The 19,254-nt window shown below is 39.3% G+C and overlaps 1 protein-coding gene across 6 annotated transcripts in view; it reads right to left on the bottom strand.

Annotated features, from left to right (window-relative positions):
• Nucleotides 1-19,254, bottom strand: part of PTPRM (protein tyrosine phosphatase receptor type M) — a 665,820-nt gene that overhangs the window by 235,247 nt on the left and 411,319 nt on the right. For 5 of the 6 annotated variants that reach the window (XM_086373135.1, XM_086373137.1, XM_086373136.1 and 2 more), the window contains 2 exons: nucleotides 12,768-13,041; nucleotides 11,748-11,784 (listed from right to left, as the gene is read on the bottom strand). In XM_086373135.1, coding sequence (XP_086229261.1) covers nucleotides 11,748-11,784; nucleotides 12,768-13,041 — 311 coding nt within the window. Of the gene's footprint in view, nucleotides 1-895; nucleotides 4,137-11,747; nucleotides 11,785-12,767; nucleotides 13,042-19,254 lie in introns of those variants that run through there. The other variant, XM_086373140.1, reaches the window with a different exon arrangement.

The raw sequence follows: 19,254 nt of genomic DNA, 5'->3' as shown, positions 1-19,254 counted from the left end.
TGCCCACCACAGAAACTCAAGGCTGCCCGAAGAACTGACTTTGGATTCCAGAGACCCCTGAGGACAGGGTCCCAGCTCCCAGCTTCTGTGCGATGACAGAAGTCTGACAGACGCCAGTCAGATAGTGCCGGATGGTGTCACATGGACCAACGTTTCATCTCCCTGACCCTACTGAGTCCCCATCACCTGCTCCCCACTCTCTCATTTTCCTTGTAAAGTCCCAGTCACCTCTGAGCAAGTCAGACTGGAGCTCAGCTCAGTCCCTTACAAGTTAGTAATTACTGAATAAAATCTGTTTTCACGACTTTGGCTGATGTTGGGCTGTGTTTATCTTTGACAGTACAGGCATCTGGTACATGTACCTTTTTCAAAAACTTCAAATTTTATGTAGAAATAACTGTTGGCTAGTTCTCTATTATATTTAGTACTAATTATATCTAGCAAGTAATTCTCCATGGTCTGACATATCTCAATTGTACTCAAATCCCAGAAGTCACTTTGTTTATAAACACTCTACTATATGGATCTTATCATTTTAAGATGTAGGGCTTAAACAAAACAGATGATAAGAAGTATTTGTTGAAGGAACTCATTCTCCACAGCATCTCAGAGCTGACCAGGGTTTTAAATCCTAAACAGAAATATATTAATATAAAATAAACAGCCTAGAGTTATTTATAAAGTAAAGTAAAAAAAAATCTTAAAGAGAAATATCTAGCATGTGTAGTTGTTACTTTCTTCCCAAAGCAGTTCTATATTACAGACAATTAATAAAGGAACTAAGAGAACCAAGTAGAAAGCAGAAGCATTTCCAATTTCTAGAATTTTCTCTGTGTGCTCTCATTAGAGCATAAATTTTGAGGTAAGACAGGACCTTTATTCCAATTATATATTCTGTTCCCTTTCACAATTCCCTAACTATAGTGGTTTAGTAAAGCATTGTTTTTTTTTTTTTTTTTAAACTGTGTGTTATAACCCATTAGTGGGAAATGAAATCAGCTTAGTAGGTAGCAACTAAATTTTTTTTTAATAAAGATGAAACAGAATAAGATAGGACAGAATAGAACAGGTCAGAGTGCAGCTTATCCAGGGAGCGGCACTGGTAGAACGATTTCTAAATCTTTTGCTTCAGTTAAATGTCTGTGTCTGTGTGTATACTGGTGGTGATGTATTCTTACAGTTGATTGAGTCAAAAATGTTTATGAAACAGTCCCAGCGCGATGCCAGACCAGCATCCTGCATCTGAGCTCCATTCATTTAGTGAATTAAACCAGCTAACTCTCATGGGCTATTTGGTTGTGTCTGACATGGAGGTCAGTGGGTTGCTTATGTTCTCTGTGCAGAGAAGGAAGGGGGCATACTATATACACCGGGATGGACCAAGCCAGCATGGATTACATCCCGGGATCCAGGCTGTGGAAGACTCACTGTCTTATCACTGTTTCCTCTACCTACAGCATCTGACAGCATTTGTAGCAGCGAAACATCAGCACAATTAAAACAAAACAGACCAGAAAACTGCTGAAGACATCATTCAGAATGCATCCCTTGTGATTTCCCGCTGACTTCTGGAAGGGCCTGCATTGATCTGGTAAACACTGCGTCAGAGATGTGAAAGATTCAGAAGAGCCCCATGGACCATTTCCTAAGCAACTCAATACCACAAGAAAGACTTGGAAATTCATGTCCTTTCCCCCATTGCTACAAAGCTGTTGTCTCTTCTCAACTGTGCAACAAGCGTGAGAGTCATTTTTCATCCATAAAAGCATGTGTGTGTAGGTTTTGGTGTCACGTGTGCAAATGTGTCTGATGCCAAGAGTCTGGGCAACCCTAGAAAGTAAATGTATTTGTGGGAGTCAGTGCCCTCCCTTGACTTGGCACACAGAAGGTGCTCGATTAATGTCGATCAGTGATTGAATGAATGAGCTCTCAAGCTTGCAGTACAACTCATGAATAAATCTATTAAAAACGACAGAGAACACAAGCTACTTGCTATCCAATGGATGGGCTGATGCAAATGGAAAAAGGAAAAAAATTAATTGAGCCTGAATTTATCTGGGTAAGAGGAACCATCACCAACAGCAGCAGGAACTACTATAAAAAAATGACAAGAGTAGTTTTGCACTAGTTTGGGGGGCTTATTCTAACACTCTGCCATTTTCATCCCTAATAAACCAAAGTAAACGCTGGCGATCACCTGCAGCCCTTAAAAGAATGGCTACCATTATACTTCAGCTACATCTGTTTCCCCTGCAGACTAGTTCCAAAATAGTAAGGTGCCCTGGATCTGAAAGCCTCGTGAAAGAGGCTGATTAATGAGGTGTCTTCTTAATCATGCAAGTTTTAGAAAGAACATGATATTCAAAATGTCTCTTACTTCATTCCTAGTAAACAATGGGCTAAACTCAAAGGTAGCGGCTTTAGGGAAAATCTCAAAAAGGGTTATTTAACTGTATTTCCTACAGGTATTGGTTTTACAATGGTGGGGCTGACTTGTTTTTAATGTTTGCTGGCCAGGGACTGGTGCCAACTCGGACAATGGGGAGGTCAGACTTGCTGAAGAGCCCAGATTACCTTCCAGGTGATGGACACTGAACCCTATGCAGAGAACCATGGGCCAGGCCTGACATGTAAAGGTTTTCGGAGGAGAAGATCTATATAAGAAAAGACATGATCCCCTAAGGAAATTTACTGTTGGGAGGAACATGTCACAGATTCAGGATAAGAGCGTATCTGTGACCATCAGAACTTCACGCAGTAAAAGAAATCCGCTTAAAAGAAACTTGAAAGCCAGGGCAGCAGAACTGCTAACAAGTTTACAGCTTTTAGGCTCTAAAAACAGAGGCCTGAAAACATGTATGGAATTACAGCAGGGAAAGAAGTAAAATTATCCTACATTTCTTTAAAAAGCAGTCTATAGTTTTCCTGAGTCTCAGCTGCTTGATTTTCCAAAATACTAAGCTCACAGAAGACTTTAAACCTCCATCAAAAATTCTTAGTATGAGTTAAGCTTTACTTTTTTTCCCCCTGAATGGTAGGGTATATTCCTTAATTTCATACACATGAAACAGTTGCAGGAGTGGGAAATCCTACGGAGAGCAGCTGTGTTTCTTACTCGGCTTGCATCATGCCTACAACTCATGCAATGAACTCCCACACTGGTGATGCTCTGAAAGCACACTTAGAGTCCTGCCCACGTGATGGTGTTAGAAATCTTGATGATGGTGTGCTTATCTTGCAGGACCAAAGCTGGTCTTCTGGCATGCTCTAACTACTCACCTTTGATGTGCAGGAATCTACCGGATTCCTTTCCTATGTGAGTTTATGTGTTTGTCCACACACCTTTAGAGGGATGGACAAGCTAACTCTTCCTGGTATAAAGAAGCATGCAGTTCAATTATGCAACTCTCAGCCATTCAATTTTTTAAAAACTTCCATAAATTATTCAGTGCATTTGACTTGCAGATTTGTCTCTGCTGTCTATAAACAGTGTGCTTTGAAACAAGGCTCTGTAAGGAATGCAATCGACTCTGCTCTACTGGTGGGAACTCAAAAAGCCGTCTGAACAGCGTCACCCAAACAGTTTCGAGTGGCTTCATTTAATGAAGGCAGACGAGCCTGTGGATTGCTAAATGTGTGCAAACTAGACCCTGCAAGGTGAAAACAGACCTCTCATGCTCAAATCTTGACGCCTTTCTAGATTAACGTGGATAACTGGGGAAACACCTTTATGTGTTTTGATAGAGATCGACTTTGATGGCACTGCCATGGCAAATCCAACAAATTTCATTCTGTATAACGTTAAGCTAGAGAGGAGCATACCGACAGACAGACAGACAGACAATGAGGTCATGCGGCGGGGCTGTGCTGGATGCAGGGGACACAAGTGCACACAGAACAATGAGCACACCATGGCATCAACGCGGGCACACGTCGGCACCGAGAGTCGGAGACACTGTCAACAAGCCTTAAAGCGAAGGAGGAGATGCAGAGGGGAGACAAAGCTGAGAAAAATGAGCAGGAGATGGGCAAGATGACTCGTCTGTACTTGAACGTCTGACCTGTCAGCTGGTCGTCGCCTGCGGCAGGGGCGATGCGAATATGAGGTGTCGTAAGCTGAGTCACGATTATCGCAGCTATGGCAAAGGAAGATCCCCAGGTCAGCATGCATGAGGGAAGAAAAAGCCAGACTGAAGCTAGGCTAGCAAGGAGAATCTCCATCCGCATATCACATCGTCTCAACTTTCTTCCAACAACAAAAAGAGAAGGAAAAGAGAAAACAACCGCAGCGAGCTGTTGAATGTTCTGAATTCATTTCCCTTAGACAGGCTTTCATCAGGCAGTTAGCTTTCTATATAGTTGCAAGCTTGGGCTGAGATTCTGGTTAAATTGACTATAGGAGAAAATAAAAACAAAAAGTAAAAACATTAACTCTAAAGAAAGAGCTAGACTGAATAGTGTCTTTAACTGCTACTGAGTAGAGGGTAGAAAGATTCATTGCAAATTCTGATGATCCAAACTTGCAGCTTTCAAAATGTATTAGGTTATTTAAAATTCTTCTGCTTAAATCACAATATTTGCTCTTCTTGCTAAAATCCCCTTTGTGGAGAATACTATCTTCCTTCACTAAAAACATTTTTATGTTGAGAAATTTCTCTGATCACTAAATTTTGTGTAGAGCATTTCCATTTAGGAAGTTTATTTTGTCGCATGCAGGGAAAGAAAAAAAATGCATCTCAAAACACCAGTTGAAAACAAAAAGACTAATCATTGCCTTTGCTCTAGTTATCATGGTTAACATGTGACCAGAGGTGTGATTAAGAGCCTTGAAGCAGAGCAGGCGGGCTGCTCAGTTTGCCTAAACAGCTCAGCAGCTGAGTTTAAATGGTTAACATTTATGACACATAGATATTGAAAAAAAAATAAAGAAAATTAAAACGTCAGTTCTAACATGATACAGCTGGAAAATGATGCAAAGAAAAAATATTGGAGAATTAAGGACAGGCTTACATGAATGATTACTAATTTACACGGAACAGCCCGGGTGCTGTTAGAAATGTGGCAATGAGTAAGGGACATAGATCATCTACCATCTGCAGACAATTAAACCCAAAACTGCCAGTGCATAATATTTGAAATATCCCTCTGCACCCTTCAACTAGTGCTTCTCCTTATAACCAAACAGCAGCAGCCACTGGCTTTAAAAGTGGTATCATCGTCTTTCACATGTTATTAATGAAAACTTTTTAGTGTTGCTCAGTGATATGAATAAACTTAACAGTTTGGTCAGAGAAGGGAGAACTCTCAAAGTATTACAAAGAAATTTTCTTTTTGGTTTGACACAGCCTGAGATTTTGTGTACTGATGTAATGAATTGCAAATAGTAAAATGATATTTCTAAGACTTGTGAAAAAGTTGGTACCAATTCCAAGTTTATACACAGAACACTTGCTTGGTCATAGATACTGGTGTTCAACCAACATTCCTGTGAGGTTTTCCATTAACTACAGGAAAATCTGACCCACTCTACTTCTAAGAAAAATTATATTGTATCCATAAAAACTGAACATCTGTCCGATACTGAAATTGGTAAATGATAATGAACAAAAAGATTTTTGACCTATGTCAGGCAGCCATGCATTCACAACTCAAAGGAAGGTAAGCTGAAACCTGTGACTCAAAACTCAAATGGAAAAGTTCAGGATTTTCTATCTGATTATGTTCTGCTTTGTAAAATGTTCCTTTGTGACGATTATTCTTAGTTACAAGGGATCTCTTGATTTTATTACAAATTACTATAAAATAGGGGTAAGCCCTGGAGAAGGCAATGGCACCCTACTCCAGTACTCTTGCCTGGAAAATCCCATGGACGGAAGAGCCTGGTAGGCTGCAGTCCATGGGGTCGCTAGGAGTCGGACACAACTGAGCGACTTCACTTTCACTTTTCACTTTCATGCATTGGAGAAGGAAATGGCAACCCACTCCAGTGTTCTTGCCTGGAGACTCCCAGGGACGGGGGAGCCTGGTGGGCTGCTGTCTCTGGGGTCGCACAGAGTTGGACACGACTGAAGCAATTTAGCAGCAGCAGCAGCAGCAGCAGCAGGGGTAAGCCAGCCCACTGCTTGCCTTTGCAAATAAAGTTTTATTGGCACAAGGCCATGTTCCTTGTTCACCCATGATGGTGGTTGCTCATGCACATCAGAGGCAGGGCTGAGGGGCTGAAATGGAGGTGCTGTGGGTTGGTCAGGAAGCCTAAGATATTTACCGGCTACTCTTTACAGGAAAACTGGCTGTACTATGTCTTAAATACCAAAAGAATGCACTACAGAAGAGAATACTGCTAAATCCCGGTGCCTTAAAGATGGCATCTGGTGCTGATAAACCTAGGGTCTCCTTTAGGGACAGAGGTGCACACAGCACACTAAGCAGCACACCGGTGTGTCAGTTACTGGTGGTGGAGTCTTCTGGAATTTGATGAATCAGCAGCCACCAAACTACGTTCTATGTAACTCCAGGGTTCCTTGAGAAGTGAGTTTGGGTCAAATAAAGTTAGAAACGTTGGGGTTGAACAAAGCTATAAACAGGTTTCTTTTTCTTAGGAACTTCTCGGGACCCTTCATACACTCAAGACATGCATTATGAAGACTGTTTCAGACTGAGAAAAGGAAATATTTTCTCTGTAAAACACAGAGCAGCAAATGTGTATCATATTTACGTTTCTATTTCTAAATCCATAGCTAAATGCTAGCAGATTAGCATACATGAGCAGCCTTGCTATATAATTTGTTTTCTCGCGTGTTGAATATGAGTAATTAAAAGGAATCTTAATTAGCTTTACATCTCGACAGACATTCTTTTCAGTTCTTCTTTTCACTGTACTTTCATTCTGTAAGCACTGTGGCCTAGAAAGGATGGCATTTCTTTGAACAAAACAGTGAACAGAAAAACAGTCTAGAGGAACTTCTCAAAGAGCCTAGTGATTAAAAAAAGAAACATTCACATTTCTGAATATAGTTAGAAATTGTATCAGGACAATAGAAATCCTTCAAAGTTTCCTGAAGGTCTCCCAGCAAAGCACATTGCCATACAAATGTAAGTGAAAGACTACACTTAGAAACAGTGAAGCATTTGTGCACAGAAAATTCACCTTTAAAATATGACATTAAAATAATGGTTTTGTTTTCTTTTTCTTTAGGGTTTATATCTGTCTACTATAATACTTTTGGAAAGAATTCAGCATATGTTTTCATGCAGTTTTTGTCTTGATTTCTAGCTATACTGCTGTTATTCAAATCACAGCAAGGACAGGAAGACAAATGACACCCTCCCCCAAACACCAAAAACAAACAAAAACCTCCAAATGTTTATTAACTCAAAATCTTCAAAATTTAAAAAGTGATACATTTATACTTGGATATACATCTATACTTAGAAGTCTTTTAGATTACACTCTGCCTGATACAATAGGCCCTCAAATATTTTTCATCCTCTTAAATTTGCTGAGGCTTGTTTTGAGTCCTTGAACATGCTCAATCTTACAGCATGTTCCATGTGCACTTGAAAAGAATGTGTACTCTGTACTCTGGTTTTCCGGATATTTCCTGAAGATATCGATTAAGTCTAACTGTCCTATTGTATCATTTAGGATCTCTATTGCCTCATCAATTCTCTTTCTGGAAGATTTGTGCATTGATTTGAATGGGGTGTTAAAGTCTCCTACTATTGTTTTATTCCCGTCAATTTCTCCCTTTATGTCTGCTAGTATATGTTTTATGTATTTAGGTGCTTCTATATTAGGGGCCTATAAGTTGACAACTATAATATCCTCTTCCTGTATTGATACTTTAATCATTATACATATCCCTCTTTATCTTTCTTTATAGACTTTGTTTCAAAGTCTATTTTGTCTGATATGAGCACTGCGACCCTCCCACTCTCTTGTCATTTCTGTTTGCATGAAGTATCTTTTTCTGTCTCCTCACTTACAGTCTATGTATGTCCTCTGGATGCTTGGGGCTGGTGCACCGGGATGACCCAGAGGGATGGTATGGGGAGGGAGGAGGGAGGAGGGTTCAGGATGGGGAACACATGTATACCTGTGGCAGATTCATTTTGATATATGGCAAAACCAATACAATATTGTAAAGTTAAAAAATAAAATAAAATTAAAAAAATAAAAAGTATAACAAGTTTCCAAATGTATATATTGTCAAGGAGAAACATAGCTGGCATTATGTCATGGAAAACATTATTTTATGGGAGATTAAGGCAAAGTATACAGTTTAAACTAATTATTGTATCAGTTGGAATGACTATACCTCATTTAAGACAAAAATTCTAACCGACTAACAAAACAGATTTTTACTTTTAAGTGTATCCTCTCAGTTTAGAATTATCAACAAAGTCTTCCAAAATTAGCAGAAAGGAGTTTCCACCCTACTAGTTACTATAAGGCAGCCATAAGGGATGTACACTGATTCCTAAGACACAGTTGGATCAAGTGGTCTTAAAAAGAATTCAACTATAAACATGTGAATGTGATTAAAAATAAAAAATAAAAACTAGGAAAATTTCTATGTATTCTACCATAAAGATTAAAAAGAATTCTATGAATTGGGAGACTAACCCTCAAACATCAAGTATTAATATAGTGTCATCATACAATGTCTTTTTAATGTAAGAGACAGAATATTCTGGAAAGAGTTTGCCTATAGCTAATAATCAAAATAAAGCTACATATACTTATGAGGAAATTAGATATATACATTAAAGGAGGATACATAAAAATGCTGTTGATTCTTCAATATATAAAGACATGTAATAACACATCTTAGGTATTTTCCTGTGTCCAATTTTTACGAGGCTTTATATTTGAGATAACTAGTACCAAAACATACCCTTGAAATATGATTAAAATAATCACTACATTAAATTTCAAATTATCATGAAACACATCTTTAAGAGACATATCTGTGTTTGAAATTACAAATTAGTTCCTTGTGGAAAAAAAATCTACTTCCATACTTGCTCTATAAAGATACATGTCAACAGTTGTTTCATGAGAACACTGAAATCTTTGTAAATTCAAAATGCTGCTTAGGATAGTGGTTTAGTGTCTGAAAATTCAGTTAAGCCACTATACTGTCAGCAATATGTGGCAGGAACAGTCAAGACATCTGAACTCTTTTAAATTTCAAACATCTTTACGATATGGTGTCAGTAACATTATCAGACCTGCCTGTTTCTGTTTTGACTGGTCAAGACGGAATGGCTTCCTTCATTGCAAAATCAATTTTAGTATCAATCAGAAAAAATTATCTGATTATAAAGATGAGGAAACATTAGACGGTGCAGTAAAGGAAGGTTGCTGAATCTGTAACTGTAGAAATTAATGAAGTAAAATAGTATCAAACACTGTAGTTTCACCCACAAGGAGTGCACTTCCCAAGGTTCCCTCCTTGGTGATGATTTTATGAGCAGGAATAACAATGGGGTGCAATGAATATTAGAATCTATTTCCCTCTTTCTCCCCAAGTTTATTTGATAGAATAGAGTTTGTTGCTGTGTAAATGTTTGCAAACTGACTCAGAAAATCTGAGCGGGGAAATATTTAGTCAATCAGGTCATCCGATTGCTTAATCATCCTTTGGTGAATTGAAAAACAAATTACAATATTGATTAAATCTAGTTGATGATGGAAGAAAACCATCCAAATCACCATCTAATTCAATCTATTGTGAAAACAGCAAACATCAGATTTCCATGTTTACTAGTGTGTTATTTATATAATTACCTAACTATGCAAATGAACAAGATAGCAGATATTTTGTTGTTTTGAGTCAACTGGGCACTGACTCAGTTTTAGTAAAAATGAGGACAGATACTCATACACTGCAAAAAGCGTGAGTGGCCAGAGGATCTGCTGGGTGAAAGCCAGGAGATACAGGGAAACTGGTGTAGGAGTCCAAACACTTGGGATCAAGCCTTGACCCACAGATTATTAGATGAGTGTCAATGGCAGGTCAATTCGTCTCCCCAAATATGCATTTTTTTCATCTCAGAAAAATAGCAATTTGTGTCTCTGTTTTCACAGTAATTTAGAAGAAATAAATGAGAACATGCATATGAAAGCAATTTTAACTTTCAGCTGTGACATGAAAGGCAAGGCATTATAAATTAGGCATTCTGGAACTGGGTTTTCAGAATTCAATAAAGCAATCTGAGCATGGGTCATGATCTGGAGGCCTAAGATGGTCAACACCTCACTCAAAGGCCTTATCATACTGTAATAATTAATAGTTAAAAGTGAATTACAATTTAGAAAACACATCAATGTCTGTAGCTCCATTTTTTAAAAAGTAATTTAGCCCTACAAATAAAGGCTCTTAATCAAGTACAATATAATATAAAGAATTGAGAATTTTAAAATCAATATAAGGAGATTCTTGGAAATTGAGCTATGAGCCCATGAGGACAAACAAAATATAAATGAGCTAAGTACATCCCACAAGGCCTAACACATAAATGGAAATCAAGAATATCTGTCAAGTCAACGGGATAAAGAGGTCATGTATCTTCAGGACATGAGAATTTTGAAAATGCCGATGGGCACCTGTAATCTATTTAAACTCTGTGGCCTGAACGCCAAACGACAAAAACAACAAGGTGTTTTCATCCAACAGAAGTCATCAAGGCAGTCCCTGTGATCTGACGAAACCTGGGGCTTTCTGCCATCCTTTCTAAATTCAGCCTCACAGCACTTGCTCATTGTCCTCATGTCCTGTCTAATGATTTGAAAGAGTGTATTTAACTACAAGTGTTAATGCATGCTGCCTTGTTCTCATGTAGCTTTGGACATTTCTAAAGGTATTTATACACTTCCACGGGATGGTTAAAAGCACACTGCAAGGTTGACAAGATGAGGTCACAGCATGTATACACACACACACACCCCTGCAGTCTCTTCTTTAGGAGGTGCAGAGCTTATGCTGATTGACTCTAATCTACATCTCTTCCTTGATCACATTTTTTCAGGATTATAACCAGGCCTGGGAAACAGAAGGTCCACAGTAACATCTCCTGGTCCCTGGGTTGAGAGAGACACACGTCACCAGTGAAAAGAGCCCAAGCAGACTGTGTTTTACAGATTATAACTAGATAATTGCTTTAAAGGGCTTCCCTGGTGGCTCAACATTAAAGACTCTGCCTGCCAATGCAGGACACTTTGGTTTCATCCTTTGGTTGGAAAGGTATCCTGGAGAAGGGAATGGCAGCCCACTCTAGTATTCTTGCCTGGAGAATCCCATGGACAGAGGAGCCTGGCAGGCTACAGCCCATGGGGTTGCAAAAGAGTCGGACACAACTTAGCGACTAAACAACAAATTGCTTTAAAACAGCAGGAGGTAATTTACTGTCCTGCATCTGAGGTTCACTAAACACAGTATTACTAGGTAGGGTACTACGGTTTAAAACACAGATAGGCGATCATATAAAAAGTAATTCTATTTTAATAGAATTTTTAAAAAGATAACCACTGAAAACTGCTTGAAACACAGCAATATGACTTCTTGTTTGAAAAAAAAATCTACATGAAACATAGTTCACCGCCATACAATCCTAGTACACACATGGGGACACACACATGTCCAACACACTTCTTTCAGCGACGTGAACATTTCAAGAAGTTTTGAAATACCATCTAAAATTGGAGAGGACAGAAACCAGAACAACCCACAGTTTCAACCTACCTTTTGTGGCCACTCGGACACAGTCTATTTTGGTTTCCTGTGTTAAATAAAGAGGGGAGAAAAATCACTATTCATGTTTTCTGTGAAACCAATAAAATCTCTGCAGTTCTTCTTAAACACAGATAAGGGGAGGTCTCATTGTTCCAAGTGTGGCATTAAGCACATGTGATTACCTCTGATACATTTTCTGGCTCCAGGGATGCTGGTGGTGGTGCTTGTGGGCATCTGTCAGCAGGCGGTGGGTAGCAGCTATGCACAGAACTGGCTTCGCCTGGTGGGGGGCCCCAAACTCCCTTCTCCAGACCCCTCACTGACTCCCTGTGCAAACACTTGTGGGGAAAACCTGTCTCCCTGATTCTCACTGGCCAAAGGTAGTCGGAAAAACCACTGTTGAGTCTGAAAAAGTCACCCTTTTCTCTAAGGAGACTTTCTTGTCTCGTGAGAGCTCTGGGTTGGTCTAAACAGGAAAGGGAAGAAAAATTCAAAAACAACTTTGATAGTTTGTAGTTTGTTTTCATCTTATCTTTCTAAAGCTGTTTTCTCTTAGGAAAGAAAAAAAAAAAAAAAAAAAGATAACTAATTTAGTCCCAGCTATAAGAAGCATAAACTCTTGTGGCACCAAAGAAATGGGACAGAATATGCTGAAAAGACAGATGTTGTGAATCTCACAAAATTGTAAATGAGCTGAATGTACGTGCTGGAGCTGTGCTGTTTTCCTGTAAAATGGTAAGCTAAGCAGAATTACTAGCCAACTTTTGGTAACGAGTAAAAACTGAAAATAAAAACCATCCCATTGACAATATATTCTTCCTACTGAAACCATGTACGAATATATTTGTTTTTTCCTAGGAATTTCTCCAGGTGAAAATAATTTTTAAAAAGAGAGAATAAAACACATTTATTCCAAGTAAAAACACACAAAAGCATGACTTCCCTTCTTACGACTACAATATGTGATTTGACTGTGTTCGCATTAATAATCCTGAACAGCCTAAGCAAACAGCCATTTATAAAACTTACCCCATTGGCTCTACTAGCTGCTTGGAAGTAAATTCTGTAGCTTTTATGGGGAAGGAGAGGGGTGTTCCAGTACCCGTTGTAAGTCTTATTATCACCAATAGTAAAGGGCTGAGCCGCTTGGAGGCTGTTGGCTGGGAATTCTGCAGCGAAGTAGTACTGGGAATTCAGTATGGAGGCGTTCTGGAAGTGGATGGGCACCGGGTAGCATTTTAAGATTTCTGTGGTCTTTTTCGTTCTTCGAGGACGCTCTTCCTCAACCACTATTTGGTAGACACTAGAAAAAAAGAGAGTATTCTCAGTGACGGCTTAGGAAAACAGAGCCGAATCCCTTTTGTTCAACTGCACGGACCCATAGGACACCCCAGATAAACAGCAAACTGGACAGAGTCAGTAATAAGGGCTTAGTGCCTAGTGGACATGGACTCCACACTTGCTCCGTGAAAGAGACAGGAAGTGCTTAGAGTTCTTCCACAGAGCTCTCTAACCCCGAATAAGACAATTTCTGGAAGGAAAGAAAATTCACCATAGTTAAAACATTTTTATATAGCAATTTCTGCTGTTGATGTGAGCAGAACACCAAGACAATGTTCCTCTTATACAGTATCGAAGATGAATTTGTAGAAAATGAACTTGGTTCAACCAATCAATGAAACTATATTAGCTGTAAGTTCATTGAAAAAGGTAACATAATATTTTCTTCAGTGACATCTGTATGAACACCTGTGAATTTTTACCAGGTCACAAGATACAAGGTGTGATGATTCAGGCTAACCAAGGTGTAACTTCCATATATATATATTTTTTTAATCTATTTTTAATTGGAGGATAATTGCTTTACAATATTGTTTTGGTTTCCGCCATACATCAACATGAATCAGCCATAGGTATACATATGTCCCTTCCTTCTTGAACCTCCCTCCCATCTCCCACCCAATCCTGCCCCTCTAGGTTATCACAGAGCACCAGATTTGAGCTCCCTGTGTCATACAGCAAATTTGCACTGGCTATCTATTTTACACATGGTAATGTACATGTTTCCATGCTACTCTCTCAATTCATCCCACCCTCTCATTCCTCCACTGTGTCCACAAGTCTGCTCTCTATGTCTGCATCTCCACTGCTGCCCTGCAGATAGGTTCATCAGCACCATCTTTCTACATTCCACATATATTAAACTAATTGAAGAAGACACATGCACTCCAATGTTCACTGCAGCACTGTTTACAATAGTTAGGACATGGGAGCAACCTAGATGTCCATCAACAGATGAATGGATAAAGAAGTTGTGGTACATATACACAAGGGAATATTACTCAGCCATAAAAAGGAACCCATATTTTCTTATATTCCTTTGCATTCACTGTATTCAGTCAGTGGAAAGACAGGACGTTAGGAATGCAGAAAAAAAAGGCATTTGCATTTCAAAAGCCAACAACTTGGAGTCAAAAGCAGTTTCTAAGAGGAAATTATGAACAGGGTATTTGAATTACATATAAAGATAAGATGGGGCTGAGTATCCTCAGAAGATGCTGTAAGTTCAGATGTCCCCTGGGAGGACTGGGTCTCCTGGTTCCTACCCACCTTTCTCTCCACACCCCCTTTCAACGTTTGTGAAATTTGAATTAGCCTTAGGAGAATGGGAGAGACCTTGAAGGGATGGATTTCTTTACTGAGAGGCATACATTTACTAGAATGATGAACTTCTGTGCAGTTCGGCTGGAGAAAAAAAATGATTCTAATACAGAGAAACCTTGGCAGCAGTTTTGAAAAACTGAATCCAGATTAGATTGCAAGTTCTTCTGACAAGGAGATGTATCTTTTTCTTACTTTATCAGAAAAGCACCACGACTCCCCGAGCACAAGTCTGTAATTCTGGGGTTGCTCAGCATGGACACTCGTTTAAGCTGGGGAAACAGAACAGGAGGGAGGTGCTTTCCACCCCCACCAGCTGGAGTCAGCGAGGGGAGGTCTCTCTCTATGCTCCTGTCCCTGTGAACTTTGGATCTGCACCTGGTGAATCTCCTGTTTCTTGAAGTATAACCACTTAGCACATTCTATTACGGCCATGCCATGCAGTAGCCATTCAGTTTGTAATTCTGTTTTAATAAAAATTGATGGTTGTAGAACATGAGACTGCTCACTAGGCAGGGGGTCCAGGATTATAGTGTAATGATAAGGGGCTTTCTGAACAGGGAGGTAAACTCAGAAAAGAAAATAGGGCTCTTTCTAACCTCAAGACTTTTTACCGTTTCTGCAGGATGTTCCACCAAACCCTGTGGTGTTCTCACCTGCAGGATGGATGCAACCTGGAAGGAAGAAGTTAGGGAGGACCTTTCTATAGGGGTCAGGGACAAGGAACACAGACAGAGGTGAAAGGGGACTTTGACTTCACACCCCCTTCTCTTTGACTTCTTACATCTACAGTCAGATGTGGCAATTATAATACATCTGCCAAGTTCTTGGACACTTCTCCACCAAGTATGGGATTGGCTAACCTTGATAATGGCATGCAACCAACAGAATGTAACATAAGGACAATGTGCAACTCTCAAGGCTTCAGTCAGAGAAGTGCAAACATCACTGAGAAACTGTGACTCTTCTGCAGGGCCTGATGTTGGGGTGGCCGACACTGGCATGCGCACCATTTAAGCTCTACTCCTAATTCTGCTAAAACTTGGCTTCTAAATTAATGTCTTTGGATCTTATTTTTTCTGATGAAATGAGACAATCAGATGCATCTCCAAGGTACATTTTATATTTTTTATTCAGCATACAAGGACTACTCTTGCAAGATGGACAAATCAAAAAATAATTCATTGCTTTGCAAAGACATTCTCCATTAAATAACTTTTAACATTGGCTTTCTTCTATTAGAAATCTTTTCCAATTTATTTGATATATGACATGATGTTCCAAATTCCACTTTAAAAACAACTTCTTGGAAGTCTAGTATACTATAATAGATAATGTAGATATATGAAGATTTATGCAAAGAAAAAAATTGTAGAAATTATTTCATACAGGAAATACTACCCCAGGTGCCTTGCACATGTCGGTTTTATTTTCGGGTTTTACTGAGGAGAAAACTGAGGTTCAGAGGTGAAGTGCCCATTCTCTTTGGGGCACATAGTTAAGTAATAGTTGACGTGGTCTCCTGACCATCAGGCGAGACAGTCATTTCTGTATCTTGTGAGACTTAGAATGAAGTGGGCCATGAAGTATTGAAAACATAACATAATCCAGAAGTAATTTCTACTTTATGTACCTTATATGTAATATATAGGGAGGAAATATACTGATGATTGCTAATAAAATGCTTTGCTTTGCTAAAATCTAATACTAAGCCTATTTTGGATTCATTTCCTAAATATACAAGGACAGAGAGAGGAGGAAATTACTAAGGAGAAGTTCTGTGATAAGATAATGCTGGTTAGATTGCAAGTCTATGCTGTACGACCCACAAATAAACAAGAACTGGAGGGAATCAGAAGTTGCATCTCTGTTTCTTCTCCCCCCTCTTCCATCACCGCCACTTCTCACTTTTCATCTGTTTCCACCTCCCACCTTTGCTGGTTTTCCCCAATGCTACTATTTTATTAATTCAACAAACATTTTTTGAGCCCCTAGTATGTGCCAGGCACTGCCCTGTTTTAACTTGAACAATATATTTGACACTCCCTAAGGCTTCCCAGGTGGCTAAGCAGTAAAGAATCCACCTGCCAATATAGGAGACACGGGTTTGATCCATGGGTTGGGAATATCCTCTGGAGAAGGGAATGGCAATCCACCCCAGTTTTCTTGCCTGGAGAATCCCATAGACAGAGGAGCCTGGTGGGCTACATTCTGTGGAGTCTCAAAGAGTCGGACACGACTTAGTGACTAAACAACAACAACAAGAGAAAGACAGGTTCGTTTTGGAATTGAAATGCCATCTAAGGGAATATGAATGAAAAAAAATTAATTTTTCCAATGAGCAAGTTTATGAGGATCATATGAAAATTCAAGGACTAAATGATTATTTAATGGGCTTGATTTTAGCCAGTCGGCATGTTAGGCCAAACACTCTACTCCAGAAATATTACTTCTTAAATAGCCACCATCTACTCATCTTCAGATATATTAAAGGAAGAAATAAGTAGACCAGAGCAATTTCAAACCCAGAATGTCTTTTCATCCTTGCTCCAAAGACAAATTAGATTTGCAAGCATCCAGACCTCAAATCTATTTGCTCTTTAATAATTTAAGAACTGAAAGGTCAGGCAGCTCTTTTCTATCCCCCTCTATCAAAGTCCAGGCGCTAATGAAAAATGGCCAAGTCCCTTTTCTTGCCCAGTGGCCACACGCTGCTGGCCCCCGGTTGGAAATTAACATGGTATTGACAGCCAGGTCAACAGTACCTCAACAGAACTCGATGACTGATATGTTTTTCTTTTGTACAAATAACATCATCCCCACTGATGATTTTCATAAGAACTTTCCCATCACAAGTGTTAGCTAAAAAGCAGCTTTGAAAATCTCACTGTTTGAATGCTTCTCCTAAAAGGATGATTGGGAAAAAAGGGAAATTCTCAAGGATGGTAAACCAAATAGAAGTTTCTAGCTTAGTGAGCTGAATTAAAATTCTATTATCTTTTTAATGTATTAATCATATTCCTTTTGTTTATCAGTCACACCATTGCCAGCCTTCTTCCACCACTATTCTGGAATTTAAAGTAACACAAAACTTTTCTGCAGCATTTGCAATATGAAAGCACAATCCATTGTGAGGATTAATCTGCCAAAAATGTGACATCATTATATCCAAACTTTCTTATGGAATGAGATTTAGAATTTAATTGATGCTAGGCTTTCCTACAACAAAACTCTAAGCCTCTTAGAAGGAGAATAAGAAATCTGCGTTTATACAGAATAGCCCTTGAAGTATAACCTAGGAAAGAACATCTGAACATCTTTTATGGACTTTGTTAAACATAAAAGTTCAAATGCGATGAAATGGTTTTGGCATTTTCTAACTTTAAAGAGGTTGAGGATAAGCCTGCTGCAGGTGTGAGATTGGCTTTAAAATGTGTGTCCTAATTCTTTTCAAGATTAAGCCTTTAGTTGTAAGTCCATTCTTCTTACCTACTTATTCTGTTCCTTATCAGCATAAAATATTGAAAGGTTATCCAACTAGATGGACTTGCATGGTGGCTCAGATGGTAAAGAATCCACCTGCACTGGAGGAGACCTGGGTTCGATCCCTGGGTTGGGAAGATCCCCTGGAGAAGGGAAAGGCTACCCATTCCAGTATTTCTTGCCTGGAGAATTCCATGGACAGAGGAGCCTGGTGAGCTACAGTCCATGGGGTCACAAAGAGTCGGACATGACTGAGTGACTAACACTTTCACTATCCAACTAGATAGCAGAATGTTGGGTGAAGAGGAGAGATGAGGGGAGAAAAGTCCTGATCTATTTCCTTGTTGCTTCTGCTAATCCTTTAAAGTTGGTGTTTCTCGTCATGTCAAAGGCTTAGAATAGTGTTCATTTTGTAACACTTTTTTAAAAATTTTTATTTATTTATTTATTTTTTTATTTCTCATGTGTTCCCCATCCTGAACCCTCCTCCCTCCTCCCTCCCCATACCATCCCTCTGGGTCGTCCCAGTGCACCAGCCCCAAGCATCCAGCATCGTGCATTGCACCTGGACTGGCATCTCGTTTCATACATGACATTTCACATGTTTCAATGCCATTCTCCCAAATCTTCCCACCCTCTCCCTCTCCCACAGAGTCCATAAGCCTGTTCTATACATCAGTGTCTCTTTTGCTGTCTCGTATACAGGGTTATCGTTACCATCTTTCTAAATTCCATATATATGCGTTAGTATACTGTATTGGTGTTTCTCCTTCTGGCTTACTTCACTCTGTATAATAGGCTCCAGTTTCATCCACCTCATTAGAACTGATTCAAATGTATTCTTTTTAATGGCTGAGTAATACTCCATTGTGTATATGTACCACAGCTTTCTTATCCATTCATCTGCTGATGGACATCTAGGTTGCTTCCATGTCCTGGCTATTATAAACAGTGCTGCGATGAACATTGGGAACACTTAATAGTAACTTTAACTTGATTTGCAATTTTTGGTCAAAGCCATCTATTTTCTCTTTTCAAAAAAGAATAGAGGGGGAGGAGAAGAGGGAGAAGGGGTGATGTTTGGAAACAGTAACAGAGAAATTTACAATACCATGTGTAAAATAGATAGCCAATGGGAATTTGCTGTATGACTCAGGGAGCTCAAACAGGGGCTCTGTGACAGGCTGAAGGGTGGGATGGGGAGGGAGATGGGAGATAGGTCCAGGAGGGAGGGGACATGGGTGTACCTATGGCTGATTCTTATTGATATATGACAGAAAACCACAAAAGGGTAAAGCAATTACCCTTCAATTAAAAATTTTAAAAAGAATAGAATCTGATATCAATAGCTTCTTGAAGATTAACTCTTTGG

This window comes from Bos grunniens, chromosome 24 (genome assembly GCF_055505025.1).
Source record: "Bos grunniens cultivar Pamir isolate PY7600 chromosome 24, Bosgru_T2T1.0, whole genome shotgun sequence".
Taxonomy (NCBI): Eukaryota; Metazoa; Chordata; class Mammalia; order Artiodactyla; family Bovidae; genus Bos; species Bos grunniens.
The sequence above is the reverse complement of the archived record's forward strand: the minus strand, read 5'-3'. Positions and strand labels throughout refer to the sequence as shown.